Raw genomic sequence first — 14,057 nt, forward strand, 5'->3', positions numbered from 1 at the left:
GAAACAATTAATGATAACCGACTAAACTTTTCCTAGGGTCCAATTGTAACTTTTATTGACAATACAGGCCCTAACGCCTGTTTGTAACATTTCACGACTTAACTGCTCTAGGGCCCAATTGTAACTTTAAACGACTAAACTGTCCTACGGCTTTATTGTAACGACTGCGCAGGCACTAGAGCCCGACTGCAACTAAGCGACTACACAAGCCCTAGAGCCCGTTTCACTTTGTATTGTAGCGACAGATCGTTTGTAACGATCGTTTGTTCGTTAACAACTGAAGTTTTCCTAGGGCCTTATTGTAAACTGTGTGATTGGCCCCAGGGCCCGCTAGTCCTACGTGCGGTTGACGGAGGACAGCACGTTGGCCTTGGCGCGGTCGGTGGCCGCGGCGGCCGCGTCGCGCATCTCCTTCAGCGCGTGTGACATAGCATGCGGAGCCGGCCGCGGGAACATGTTGTGCAGTACGAAGTTGAACCCGCTCACCTGGTGAAAAATTGTTGAGAAATTAATGACTTTAGGATTTAAAATAAGGTTGTTCAAGTGGAAATTAGAGATTTTATCCATCAGGCTCCGGAATCTCAGACACAATAGAAAATCTGTTGTGTCGCGGTCGGATCTGGCCGCTCAGTGGTTGAGAGGTTAACGGTTTTATTCATTATGTTATATCTTATCAACACATTTTAGAAACTAAAGTGAGCATGGTTATGAGCAAACTGACAGTCTGCTTGTGAATATGCATCATTACATTTAAAATTTAACATGCATGTCTTGTATAAATACCCAAAATAAAACATATAAAACAATTGTTTTCTTTGTTTCTTTACCCGCTGTTAAATACAAATTAACAAAGAACAAAATTTGAAGTTGAGTATGGCTTTACTAAAAGTAAAATTTAAACGAATCCAAACAAAATCATAAGAATTTTTTTTACATTTCCATTAAAACTCACCATCTGCGAAGCGTTTTTCCTAAACCGTTCGACTCCAAACGCGCGTATGGCCCGCGAGAATCCGAACACTTGTGAATCGACCCACGCAGATCGGACGCACACCGTTTGTGAGGGCCCTGAGGGACGGTACTCTACTCGCTCTACTACGCTCTGAAATAAAAACAAATTTCATATAAAAAACATAAGTACTTAGCTGTTATTATTTATTTTATATTTAAAATTGTATGAAAGACAACTATGTAAAACAAACAACAGAATATAATGTGCATTGTCTATTGCACTAGACACTATGAGTAATTTATTTATTTATTAAAACTTTATTGTGCTGGCATACAAATAAATTTAAAACTTAAAACTAGTCCAGCACAGAAGGCGGCCTTATCACTTAAGAGTGATCTCTTCCAGGCAATGAGTAATGAGTATGTTGCAAAAAAAGTAAACATTGTGAGATTCTATTTTGTAATGAAATATGAAGATTGTTCATATAGGACCTATATTATAGGTACTCAATAGGTCAATAACTTAATAACCTAACAAAATTCTCAAAAAGAAAACAATTCTCACCATAACTTTTGTGTAACCTAAATTCCTAGTGTATGTGACCAGCACTTTCTTCTCAGGGTCCACAACACTCTCTTCTATAATTTTGACCGATTTTGCATTGAAGAATCTGTAATAAATACAAAAAGGATTAAATTTCTATAACACACATCACACAGTAGCAGTGCCCCGCGATTTTACCCACATTGCTCAGCTCCTATTAGTCTTAGCGTGATGATATATAGTCTTCCTCGTTTAATGGACTTTCTAACAGTGAAATAATTTTTCAAATGAGGTCCATAGTTCTCGAGCTTAGAGCGTTAAAGCAAACAAACAAACTCCTCAGCATAATAATCTTATATACGGGATGGAAATTTTGATAGAAGAGACATACAGAACAATGTTTGCTGGGACAGCTAGTAATTAGTATAAGTATTAAATATTAATATTAAAAAACAGATATTAGTTTTATTTAATCCGTCAGTCCTCGGATCACAGACACAATAGAAAATCTATTGTGTCTTATTTATATTATTAAAGTTCAGTAAAGTTATTCCTTTATTCAAAAGCGGTGACCAAGAAGACTGTAATAACTATAGGCCTATTTCTATTTTACCAACTTTGAGCAAAGTCTTCGAGAAATTGATTTTAAACCAATTATGTAGTCATTTTGTTTCAAATGGTTTACTGCACGCCAAACAGTTTGGTTTTACAAGGGGGCGCTCTACCACTGATGCTGGAATAGCTCTTTTGTCACATATATATAAAGCATGGGAAAATTCAAAGAATGCTTTGGGGATATTCTGCGACCTTTCTAAGGCTTTCGACTGTGTAGAACATTCCACTCTATTACGGAAACTAAATTTTTATGGTATCAAAGGTTTATCTCAGGACCTCATAGCTTCATATCTTCAGAACAGGGTACAGACCGTTGTTGTTAATGGAGAGAAATCTTGCGGTGCGCCGATTAACATTGGTGTTCCGCAGGGATCTATCTTAGGACCGTTTTTGTTCTTAGTGTATATTAATGACCTACCTTATTATTTGCAGGATATGTGTGAAATAGTACTGTTTGCAGATGATACCTCATTAATATTTAATGTGGATAGATATGACACAAATGTTGACGAAGTAAACTCTGCTCTTTTACGCATATCTAATTGGTTTAATGCTAATAATTTATTATTGAATGCAAAAAAAACAAATTGTGTAGAGTTTATCCTTCCAAATGTAAAAAAGGTCAAAAGGGATATCATTTTAAACGGGGAGGTATTATACCCTGTCGAGTCTACTGTTTTTCTTGGTTTGACACTAGATGAGAAGCTACAATGGGGGACCCATGTTGCCACCACCGCTGCTAAGCTCAGCTCAGCTGCATATGCAGTTCGAAGAATAAGGCATCTCACCGATGAAGATACGGCTAGATTGGTTTATTTTAGTTACTTTCATAGCATTATGTCCTATGGAATTCTACTATGGGGCAGGGCTGCAGATATAGAAACTATATTTATATTACAGAAAAGAGCCATACGCTCTATATATAATTTACGTGCTCGGGACTCACTAAGAGATCTCTTTAAGAATATTGGTATCCTCACTGTACCATCACAGTATATATTTAATAATGTTTTACATGTACACAAAAACGCGGACTTACACACAAAAGTAGGAGATAGACACTGTTATGGCACAAGGAATAGAAATAAAATTGAAATGCCATTTTATAGGTTAGCTAAAGTTAAAAATTCATTTATGGGCCAAGGTATACGTTTTTACAATAGAATTCCTCATAGTATTAAAGAGTTTAGTAGTGTTAAATTTAAAACTTATTTAAAAAATGTATTAGTTCAGAGAGCCTACTACAGCATTAAGGAATATATGGAAGATGAAAATCCATGGAGGGTTGTCGCGTAAGAATAACAGGACAGTTCTTTGGCATATTATGATAATATATAATATTATGTAGTTAGATGTAAGTAACATGTAATGTAAAATTATATTGTATATGGACATGACTTTAAAAGAGCAACTATGGAGTTTCTTGCCGGTTCTTCTCCATAGATACTGCTTTCCGAATCGGTGGTAAATTTAAAGAATGTAATGACGATTCAAAAGTGCTTCTGGAAGAAGTCTAATTGAATAAATAAATGTTTTGAGTTTGAGTTTGTCTCGGCCCGATCGGGCCGCTCGGTGGTCAATGGGTTAATACTAGCTTTTTCAAAGAAAAATCCGCATAGTTCCCGTTCCCGTGGGATTTTAGTGGGAAACACAAGTTACCCTCAAAATATGTGTGCTAAATTTCATTGTAATAGTTTCAGTATTATTTGCGGGAAAGAGAAACAAACATACACATACACATCCATCCTCACAAACTTTCGCAATTATAATATTATATAAAAAATTATGAACTAATTACAGTCCTATCTATAAATAAACAAATTATTAAGAACTTAGTGTCATGGCCAATGCTAAATGGATTTATTTTTCAAAGCTTCTAAATCTGTAATGTCATAACTAGGGCCCGGATAAATATGTATTAAAAATTTCGAAATATGTAAATATAAAATGGACTGAAAAAACTAAAATATGGAAAAAATATGTACAATAAAAAGCAAGTAACAACATTTTTAATAAAGCTTTTGTTTTTTGAAAATTGAAAAAAATAAAAAATTACAATTATAATCAACTTCCGATTCACTAACATTTGAATTGCAGTAAATAATCACGTGTTTGGCGCAGTGGTAAAGTAACTGCCTACTGAGCCGACGGTCCCGGGTTCGTTCCGCGGTCAGGGCAAATATTTGTGTGATGAACTCAATTATTTGTTCCTGGGTCTGGGTGTTATTATCTATATATATGTATTTATTAAATATAATATTTATCGTCGCCTAGTACCCACAACACAAGCCTTAATTGAGCTTACTGTGGGACTAGGTCGATTTGTGTAATAATGTCATATAATATTTATTTATTTATTTTAATCTTCCACACAGCATGCTGTTAATTTTTTTTAGGATATGAAATCCTCTGTTTTTTTCTATGACATAAAAAAATTTTTGCCTAGCAACTTCATCAACGGGTCTTTCCGATTCAGAAATCTTCTTTTCTATATTTTGAATAATCTTCAAATTTTCTTTGAGTGAAGTTGAAGAATTCTCGAGCGCCATTATCTGCCAGAATTTTTAGAAAACTCATAGCGCTGATAAAAATATGGATACATTTTATTGATATTTTGTGGAATATGGATTTACGTTTAAAATATGGAAAAATATGGAAAATAAAACCTGAATTTTCACGATCTAAATAACATATTTACTGTGGACACGATGATTAATTACGAAAACAATGTCATATAAATATATGTAAATACATATTAATCCGGGCCCTAGTCATAACTCATTACTTATCTAAGATATCTCAAATTTTGATGTGATAAAATACATAAGATTTAGATAAATTTAAAATAACACAATGGTATCTCAACATAAACAAGACTTTGAACAAGCATTAATAATTTATAATATTATGTATGTTATAATTGGTATAGAAATAAATATACAACAGCTGAGAAGCAGAAAAAATATTATCACTATCAGTACTTAGTCACACCTAAAAAATATTTGTAGTCTATCATTTTATTTTTATATATGTTTATGAACATTTTTCAATAAAATATCAACGATATAGTAACATTAACTTGATTTCTCATTATGTTACGTTGTTTCAGCATATATTACATTACATTATTTCTCTTGTTATATTTGATACACACTTTATCCAAAAACATTTATAATATCTAATACATACAAAAATTCATAGACGCAGTACCTACTGTTCAATCAATAACCTTGCATGTGACCTCACTTAAAACCATTCTATCTTGTTAAGAGCTTGTTGCGCTTCAAGGTTTCAAAGAAATTAACTATGGAAGGCATCAGATAGATGCATTTTAATTTATTTTAATATTTATTTATTTATAAATTATTATTTTATTAATAATATGTTTCGCATACAAGCAATGAAAAAATGATTCTGTAAGATATAACAATTAAAATATGTGTTTATACTTTATTTATTACTCCAATTACAAACATCAGTAAATATAGAAAAATAAATAGAATATTTTCAAATCATGAAAAATCATACAGATACAAATATAACTAAAATAACTAAATACTACAAATATAATATGTTATATACATATTATATTTGTAGTTTCTGAATGTAGGTATATTTATTTAATCTTGTTTATCCGTTATGACTCAAAAATATACAATCTTTCAAGTTCAAAAGATAAGAAATTGAAGGTATTAAGTCAGTTCAATAAAGAAACGAATCTTCAATGGCGGCCAAAGCTGACTTTGACAGATGGTAGGATCATCAACAAAGAAAATAAAAATAACGTAAATTGATAATTATTTTATTAATTATTTCAAATTGTTTGTTGACAAACTTTTTTGTTATTGTATTTGTGTATTTATATGAATTATCATATTTACGTATACAGAATGTAATAAAATCCCCATAATACTTGTAATATGCCCATAAAACTGAACAACTTTTCCCAAAGAACATATTTTGTCAAATTCCAATAAAACATTATTTACTTTCGCAAATGCATAATTGTCATTGTAAATTTATGATAAAAACTATTATAGGGAAAATCAAATACATTTTAGTGATTTTATTTTTCCATTTTTTTTTTGCATACCGTACGGCCGTGTGTGAGCGAGAGGGAATGATAAGCGCCGCCATTGAAGATTCGTTTCTTTAAAGAACTAACTAATAACACTACATTGCAATTTCTTTATTTAAATTTTTATTCAAATTCAAAAAAATATTAAGTAGTTTAGAACTTGCAGAAGATAAAAATTTTAATATAATTTTCTTATCAATTTGTATCTCGATAGAACAATATAATAAACAAATATTACTCAATCACATAGTAATACTTATCTACAAATATAATGGATATCTGATGTGTTGCCTTATTTTCTTTTCTTTGTAAGTTCTAAAAAAACATTTCATCCTAGTTTTTATGAGGATCCAGACATAGATAAGATCTATTTCACTGTATGAAGCATTGAAAAAAATACAATCATTTCATTGTTATCAGTTATTAATGGTATAACTTTAAAGTGAACTTACCTTTCTCCCCATTTTGGTACTCTATTTGTTTTAGTTAACAGTCTTTTGGTGTATAAACATCCATCCTTCACACATCTGCTCCATGTATCCTCGGAAAGCACATGAGTACTGAAATAAAAAAGTCAGAGTGAATCATTTCCTTAACTTTGTATATAAGGATAATTATGACCATTAGGTGTGTTGTGTATAATTATGTTTATTGGTCCTGAATGTACATTGAATTTTATTAATATTTTACCTTAAAATAAATATAAGGTCAGGTGGGGTAAGTGAAACTCAGGGGGAACTGAAACGCTCATTCATAACTATAAAACTAATAAGTGTATCGATACTTCGCTCTTAGTTGGTAAAACAGAATGGCGATGTGGTTTTATTGATAAAACATAGATGTCGCTATCATCATTTTCTACACCAATACACAAAAAAGAATTTTTTCAACTGTCAGTTGTCAAAACACGAGTTGGAGGAGTGATGTTTTCGGTTTTCGTAAAAGTTTTAAAAGAAGTGTTTTAAATGTACCTAATGGTAAGTACTGAGTAAAAAGTATGTACTATCTAGTCCAATGATTATATTTCGATAAATCCTACGGATAATTGAGTTTTGGCTTTGGTAAAAACTAAACCTAAAAAAGTGTCAAGTGGGGTAAGTGAAACCTAATACACGGGGAAAGAGAAACGTATGTTTCACTTCCCCCGTATCAGAAATCACAAACATTTTTACGTGATTAAAAATGTTGGTGATCATAAATTTACTGTTTGTGTCTAAATGATATTTTTATTTGTTATTAATTGCTTTAATTGCTTAATAACGTAAACCTTAAAATTGGCTTGCATTTTAGTATAAAATTGGGTAACAAATTTGGTGATCATTTAATATTTTTGAACAAAATTTTTTCTTAATTTGGTGATCAGTTAAAAATTATGCCTTTTTGATAAATTTTGATAGATCAAAAATAGGAAGGTATTTTTTGGCAAATTGTAAAAATTACGCTTAACAATCGGAGATCGGTTTTATTGTACTCACATTATATTATCTTTTTTCAGGTTACTAAAAGATGCCTCGAAATTATATACGTAAAACGAACAAAGCTGCCTACTCTACAGAGCAACTTCAAGAGGCATTTTAACTTCTATGTGAAAAACATGCAACAACTGAATTATTTCATAGCTTTATTAATGTGCCTGATGCTTGTTTCCGTAATTGTAAGCAAACTTTTAAGTCAGTAAAGAAATTTATTTTTATTTTGTTTTTCATTTCACTACCTATAATTTCTGTTTTAAATTTTATACAAATGTTTGAGACATCTGACCATGGTAACTATGTTTCACTTACCCCAAAATACCTTTTTTGTTTTCTTTTCTAAAACTAAGCCTTATATTGATTGTAGAATATAGACATTAGAGAAACAAACTCTGAATTGTTGCCTTAGTCAGGTAATCGTTGCATAAATACAACATTTAAGTATATTTCTGACGTTTGTTTCACTTACCCCTTTCCAGGGGCAAGTGAAACAAAACCATAGTCTGAAGATATTGATTGTTTTCTCGCTTATGGTAAGACTAAAGAGCTGTTTGTCATAACTCCATGAATCATTGGCTAACGGAGAGTACTGTGCAAGAAATGCTACTGAAATTGATTGTCGCATTACTGCGTCAGATGCCGTTACGTTAAAATACAAGTAAAGTATGTTTCACTTCCCCCACTTGACCTTAGTGTCTTTTTAAATTAAGTTCTTGGATTCTCTATTGGATTTGATCCATGTTTGCAGATCTACATTTTATAAAACTTTTAAAAATAAACCATAAACATTATAGATTCAATTGATAATTATTAACAACTTACAAGGTTATATGTTAAAATTTAGCTTACTAATAAGAAAAAATACATGCCTTTGTGGATTTGGATACCTCTTCCAGTAACCGCGTGCCACTTGGTCCCAACTAAAATTAAACACAGTCGTATTCTCATAATATCTTGCCATTTTTACGATTTATCACTTTTACCGGAATGGAGAATTGTAAACAAAGAATGACCTCAGTGCGCCATTCTTCACGCGCCAACCTACAAAACACGAACATACAACAATCACAACAATCAAACACATAGAAATCAATATCATATAGGTAACTATAATCGCACCGTATCGTATCACGTTACATAAACACGAAATCTAAGTAGGTCAAATGCATATACTCTTTACAGTGTGGACCTTAGAATAATTTAAACCATCTAACTCTCTGACTAAAGTCACGTACTTCAACTTCCAATACAAGCAATATAATAATTAATTTGAAAACATTGGACTATAGATCGAGCGTGGTTATACAATATTATGTATTCAGCACATGTAGTTCATTGAGCGCCATGTGATGGATAAGTTATGTTAAGACAATAATTTAATTACGAAGCAAAATAACTTAAAAAGATACAATTAATATTTTACCTGTTTGCCGGAGAAATATAATCACTTGAGCACGTTTACGCGTGGGATAACAAGTGTATCATTTAAGCGCACAGAAATTCTTTTTAAGTCTTTATCAGCTATGATCGATGAGTTATTCACTCAACAAACTAGCGAAGTATTTTGAATATCCATATTATTTTCAGGTGTTTTTGATAAAATTTTGATAAAGTACAGCCACAGATATTTCCAGACTGAAGTTGAAAATATTACGAAACAGACTATAAATTATTAACGTCAATGTCATGTGTCATAATATAGCTTCACAAAACTCACACAGGATGGGTGTGGACCACAGTGTGGACTGTGGACTGTGGAACGGAATCAATCTATAATATAACTAGTGGACAGTGGTCCGCCCCGGCTTCGCCCGTGGTACCTACATGTTTAAACTGTCCTATCTCTCAAGTTGGATCGAACTGCACATGCGAATTTTATTATAATCGGTTATGTGGTTAAGGAGTCCATTGAGGACAAACATGATTTATATATATTAAGATTTCTATAAAAAAATTGGTATTAGCTGTGGTATTAGATAAGATTATATTGTAGTAGCTCGCCGAATTATGATCGAAGAGTCATCGATCGGGTTAGGTTGTGGGTTAGGTAGAGTCTACGGTAGAGTCTAACCAAACGGTACCTACACTGAAAAATACCTTAATAAAGAATAGCTATATCGAATAGGTCTCACCTTAAGTCAGAATATTATATTAGGAAGATAATATAAAAGATGCCTTTTTAAGCCTTTATATAACTTAGATCCTTCCAAAATCCTTCCTTCCATAGATATTCCTAATCCATCCTTTTTTCTTCAATTGATACTTCTAAATAAGTAAAATATACAATACATATTCGAAAAGTTTACACTTCATCTACTGAAAAGGATGTCATAATATTGTGGTTCCACTTTATATTTTATGTAATTTATGTTGTAATTTAAACTTTACAATTGAAATAATTACATTTTCATTTCAATATGCGCAATGAATGAATACAAGGATTATTTACAAAAATTACGCAGATGGACACTGAATACAAGTCATTTCATTTTAAATAATGACAAGGATCCCGTATTCATACACTACGTAAAACTACTTCTTGAAGTAGAATATAAAGATGGGTCATATTACACGTATTACGGAGAAATAAAAAAGATTGTTAATATTTTTCTAATTCACTGGACTGATATTATGAACCAAGCAATCATAGAAGCAGACCGGCTTAGTCATAATGCTTCTAAACATGAACTACTTGAAATCATAGAAAGAACGATAAAATTTCATCAAGCTCAACAAGTAGATTTCGGTAAACATTTTCTTCCAATTGAAACACCTATAGAAAAGAATACATTTGAAGAAGTAGAAAAATTATATCATCGTTTCATGGGAGAGTTATACATTTTAAGGGAGATTATTAAAAAGTTCGACACACCAGAAAAAGTGGATAATTTTGCAAAAGAGCACTTTCCTATATCGCTCAAACATAAAAATACTTTATTTGCTTTTACGTATGAATATATCACGTTATTGTTAGCTATGAATGTAAGTATTACACAATATAATGCCTAATTTATAATGACGCCATTGCTATAAAATATTGTCATAATGTTGAAATCTATGTTCAGATCAACAAGATACGCGTAAGTTTGGAAGAAATCCACAAACGGATGCAATCGAATCTCTATAGCATTCAAGAAGAATGTAATGCAAGTCTCAGCAGCCTGCTCCATCAGCTCTACGACAAAAATAAAGAGCACTTGACGATATTCAGACAAGATATCCGTTCTTCGTTCGATATTGCTGAAGTGATTATCTTGATTCCTCTTCAAAGTAGACTACTTAAATCATCTTTCATAATTTTCTATTTTGTCATATTAACCAGTCTTTATTTATTGCCAATAAATTCATAAAGGTTCAACGAAGTATATCAATTATAAAAGATAAAATCGAGGACTCAAAACACGTGCCCACAGAACGTTTAAAAGAGGAAGTCAATTATTGGCGGGAAAGAGTTTTCGAATTTAACGTTATCTACAAAACTATGATTAAGTTGAAAGAAGAGAAAGACGCATTGACGGTAGATGAAAAAATGTTTCTAGAGTACGCCATTTTATTGCTTTTTAACATATTATTATATTAAGTACTTCTTATCCGAATATAAAATTACTTCGAAGGCTAACAAAATAACAATTTTAAAGAGTTTTAGAGAATCCAGAGAGGAAATACGAACCGGAAGTTGTTCTTGATGATAGCGTCAAACAGAAGGTGGAACGCTTGCATAAATTAACATCGAATGCTGCGAAAGCTCTTTTTACATTTTTTACGTTGAAAGGTATAAAGAAAACTTTTTAAATTTATTACTACTTTTCGAAGCATAGAAAATAATAATTTAGGTGAGGTTTTATACATTTCGCTTCCTATTGGTGTGCTGATATGTACGTGAAGGATCACAACCACTAAAGCTTAAATAATTTTAAGTACTTTAATTAATAAAGTAATTTATTTTAAGGACCAGACAGGAAATATTACAAAGACAGAATTGGTACGTACTATTTAGATGAATATGGGCACCAAGTTTACATGTACGACTATGGGCTCAATATGTATCACGTCGATTGCAAAGGGCAATTCGTCGATGTAAGTATATTGTTCAGTTCACTCTATCAATCACTCATTCAGTTATCTTTGTAGAGTATTATAATAAAACGTAATTAAAATCGATACAGTAGTACAACCCGCGCGAGTCATCTTGAGCTCGACCTGCTATCTATACCCGTCTCTTTCACTCTCACGTTATAATAGAATGGAGTGAAAGGGACAGGACCATTTTTCAGGTGTCAAACTTGACTTGAGTTAACTAACTCGCGCGAGTTATAAGTTCTCTATATATATATATTTGAGTTTATCGCGAACATATAAATGTAGCGGACAAATTTGTTATATAATATGTAGACTAAATTTACATATATGAAATTAAGCAAAACTATATTTGTGGTAAAGCGGTAGAAAGAGACAAACATGCAATGTTCTTGATGGTGTATATGCTCTTGCTTGCTTTTTGCAGTATCATATATCACTTTCAATACAGTTTCAGAAGCATGAAAACGATTTATACTTCTACGACACATTCGGGCGCTACATAATAAAAAATGGCGAACAATTGTATCAAATCGCGCCATGCAGTAGTCTTTATAAACTTGACAATGACGTAAGAGTCAAAGTGACGCAAGACTGCGGCCATTCTGAACGAGTGAACAAAGATTGTAAGATGCAAGTAAAAGATCCGTTTGATGTGGAGATGTTGCCTCAATGTAAACCTGTGGATACTAAAGGTTGAAGCTCTTTTGAATCTGGAATGAAATGTTTATACAAAAACTCCTTTGAAACGGCTTGACCGATTTTTATTAATTTATTTTACTAGCATACCGCCCGCGGCTTCAGCAACGTAGTCATAGGAAATTCCCATGGAAATGAGATTCTTCATTGCGATGAAAAGTAGCATATGCCACTCTCTAGTCTCCAACTATCTTCAGTCACAAAACTCATATCATAAAATCGCAAAAAAATAGTTATCAGTAACATTTTCATAAGGAATACACATTCTCCTTTTAGGAAAGTTAGACACGGAAACAGTAAATTATCTCTGGGAGAATTTCGGGCATATTCTTCCAGAAGCTCTGCTGGATGTAGCTAAAGCACAGCCTAAGAAACCAATTCATTATCTTGCACATAAACTGCTGTACCACAAGTAAGATATACAATTCTTGCCATTTATGTAAAGTATCTTGTGATGCAAATACAGAGTTATTACTACAACACATCAGAAATCAAATGTATTTTTTCCTCCTCTTTACTTGGCAAAACATATAAAAAAATTGATGTGTTGTTTAAATATTATTTAGATATAGAAGAACTCCAGCTGAAATACAAAAGGAGAAACAAAGCGCCCACGAGTATAGAGAAGCAATTTTTCGAAAACGAAAAGATGTAAGTTAACAAAATGTTATGGTATTATTATCTCTTTTCAATGCAGTAGAAGTTCATCACATAAATATTTACTATGAATGAATAAACGAATAATTATTATCATCATTAGCAGCCTATGTTTGTCCACTGCTGGAGATAGGCTTCAGTCATGGCACGCCATTGAGCCCGGTCATTCGCTCGTTGACGCCAGTTATGCCCAGCAACCCTGCGGATGTCGTCACTCCACCTTGTAGTAGGGCGTTTGCCGAGCCGCGGTCTCCACTCTAGTACATGTGTGCCCCAGCGGTTGTCCGTTCTGCGGCACATATGACCATTATCATAATTGTATTCATAATTCACTATAAAGACTTTTTTTATTATCATTAGAGTTGACAAATAATACACCTTTTTTTCTACAGGAAACCATAAAATTGAGCAAACAATGGAAGGAGAAGCAAGTGAAACATAGGAAGCCGGAGGAATCCGACGACACTGACCAGTGGTTACACTACAACACGTATGTCGCGAAGCAAGAGTTTATTAGATGTTTGGAAAATTATAACGTTTAACTTGTATGTTGTCAATGTTTGTTTCAAAATTGTTTTCTAAAGAAAAAGTTGAAAATTAACATATTTTGGTAAACACGAATTCTATAATTCAATAATCTTATATATAAAAATGAATCGCAAAATGTGTTGGTAAGCGCATAACTCGAGAACGGCTGAACCGATTTCGATAATTCTTTTTTTATAATATTTCTTGAAGTACGAGGATGGTTCTTATGTAGAGAAAACGTAAATATGTACCACGGGCGAAGCCGGGGCGGACCGCTAGTAATATAATATAATTCTTAATAATAAAATTTTTAATAATAATATAATTCAATTTTAAGTTATTAATTGAATAAGTATCATAATTTTTAAAGCTTTTATGGGTGGTTATTTGTTAATGTTTTATACTTAGTTTTATACAAAAGCTACCAAATCCTATG

At 32.3% G+C, this 14,057-nt stretch overlaps 2 protein-coding genes and 1 long non-coding RNA gene across 4 annotated transcripts; 2 read left to right on the plus strand and 1 right to left on the minus strand.

Moving 5' to 3' along the window:
• Positions 1 to 276: 276 nt before the first annotated feature.
• On the minus strand, positions 277 to 9,302 carry prel (preli-like). 2 transcript variants are annotated; one of them, XM_090112172.1, is made up of 6 exons: positions 9,084 to 9,302; positions 8,530 to 8,701; positions 6,641 to 6,748; positions 1,517 to 1,622; positions 953 to 1,102; positions 277 to 486 (listed from the first exon to the last, which is right to left on the minus strand). In XM_090112172.1, exons 2-6 carry the CDS (start codon positions 8,619 to 8,621, stop codon positions 337 to 339), a joined length of 606 nt encoding a protein of 201 aa, XP_089968298.1. In that variant the 5' UTR covers positions 8,622 to 8,701; positions 9,084 to 9,302; the 3' UTR covers positions 277 to 336. The 2 variants fall into 2 exon arrangements, with proteins under 2 accessions (XP_089968298.1, XP_089968299.1); XM_090112173.1 differs by lacking the exon at positions 9,084 to 9,302 and adding an exon at positions 8,780 to 8,932.
• Positions 6,907 to 7,881, plus strand: LOC149900428 (uncharacterized). Its single transcript, XR_016457719.1, has 2 exons — positions 6,907 to 7,165; positions 7,684 to 7,881. It is a non-coding gene; the product is annotated as an uncharacterized LOC149900428 (long non-coding RNA).
• A 782-nt stretch (positions 9,303 to 10,084) lies between the features above and the next one.
• On the plus strand, positions 10,085 to 13,635 carry LOC149900429 (uncharacterized). The gene is made up of 9 exons (XM_090112073.1): positions 10,085 to 10,642; positions 10,726 to 10,905; positions 11,013 to 11,200; positions 11,299 to 11,432; positions 11,610 to 11,737; positions 12,189 to 12,432; positions 12,713 to 12,848; positions 13,003 to 13,087; positions 13,486 to 13,635. Exons 1-9 carry the CDS (start codon positions 10,085 to 10,087, stop codon positions 13,633 to 13,635), a joined length of 1,803 nt encoding a protein of 600 aa, XP_089968199.1.
• The last annotated feature ends 422 nt before the right edge of the window (positions 13,636 to 14,057 follow it).

The sequence above is a fragment of the Colias eurytheme genome, chromosome 18 (assembly GCF_061535395.1).
Source record: "Colias eurytheme isolate Ceu_HAF_F1 chromosome 18, ilColEury1 Martin Lab GWU primary, whole genome shotgun sequence".
Lineage (NCBI taxonomy): Eukaryota > Metazoa > Arthropoda > Insecta > Lepidoptera > Pieridae > Colias > Colias eurytheme.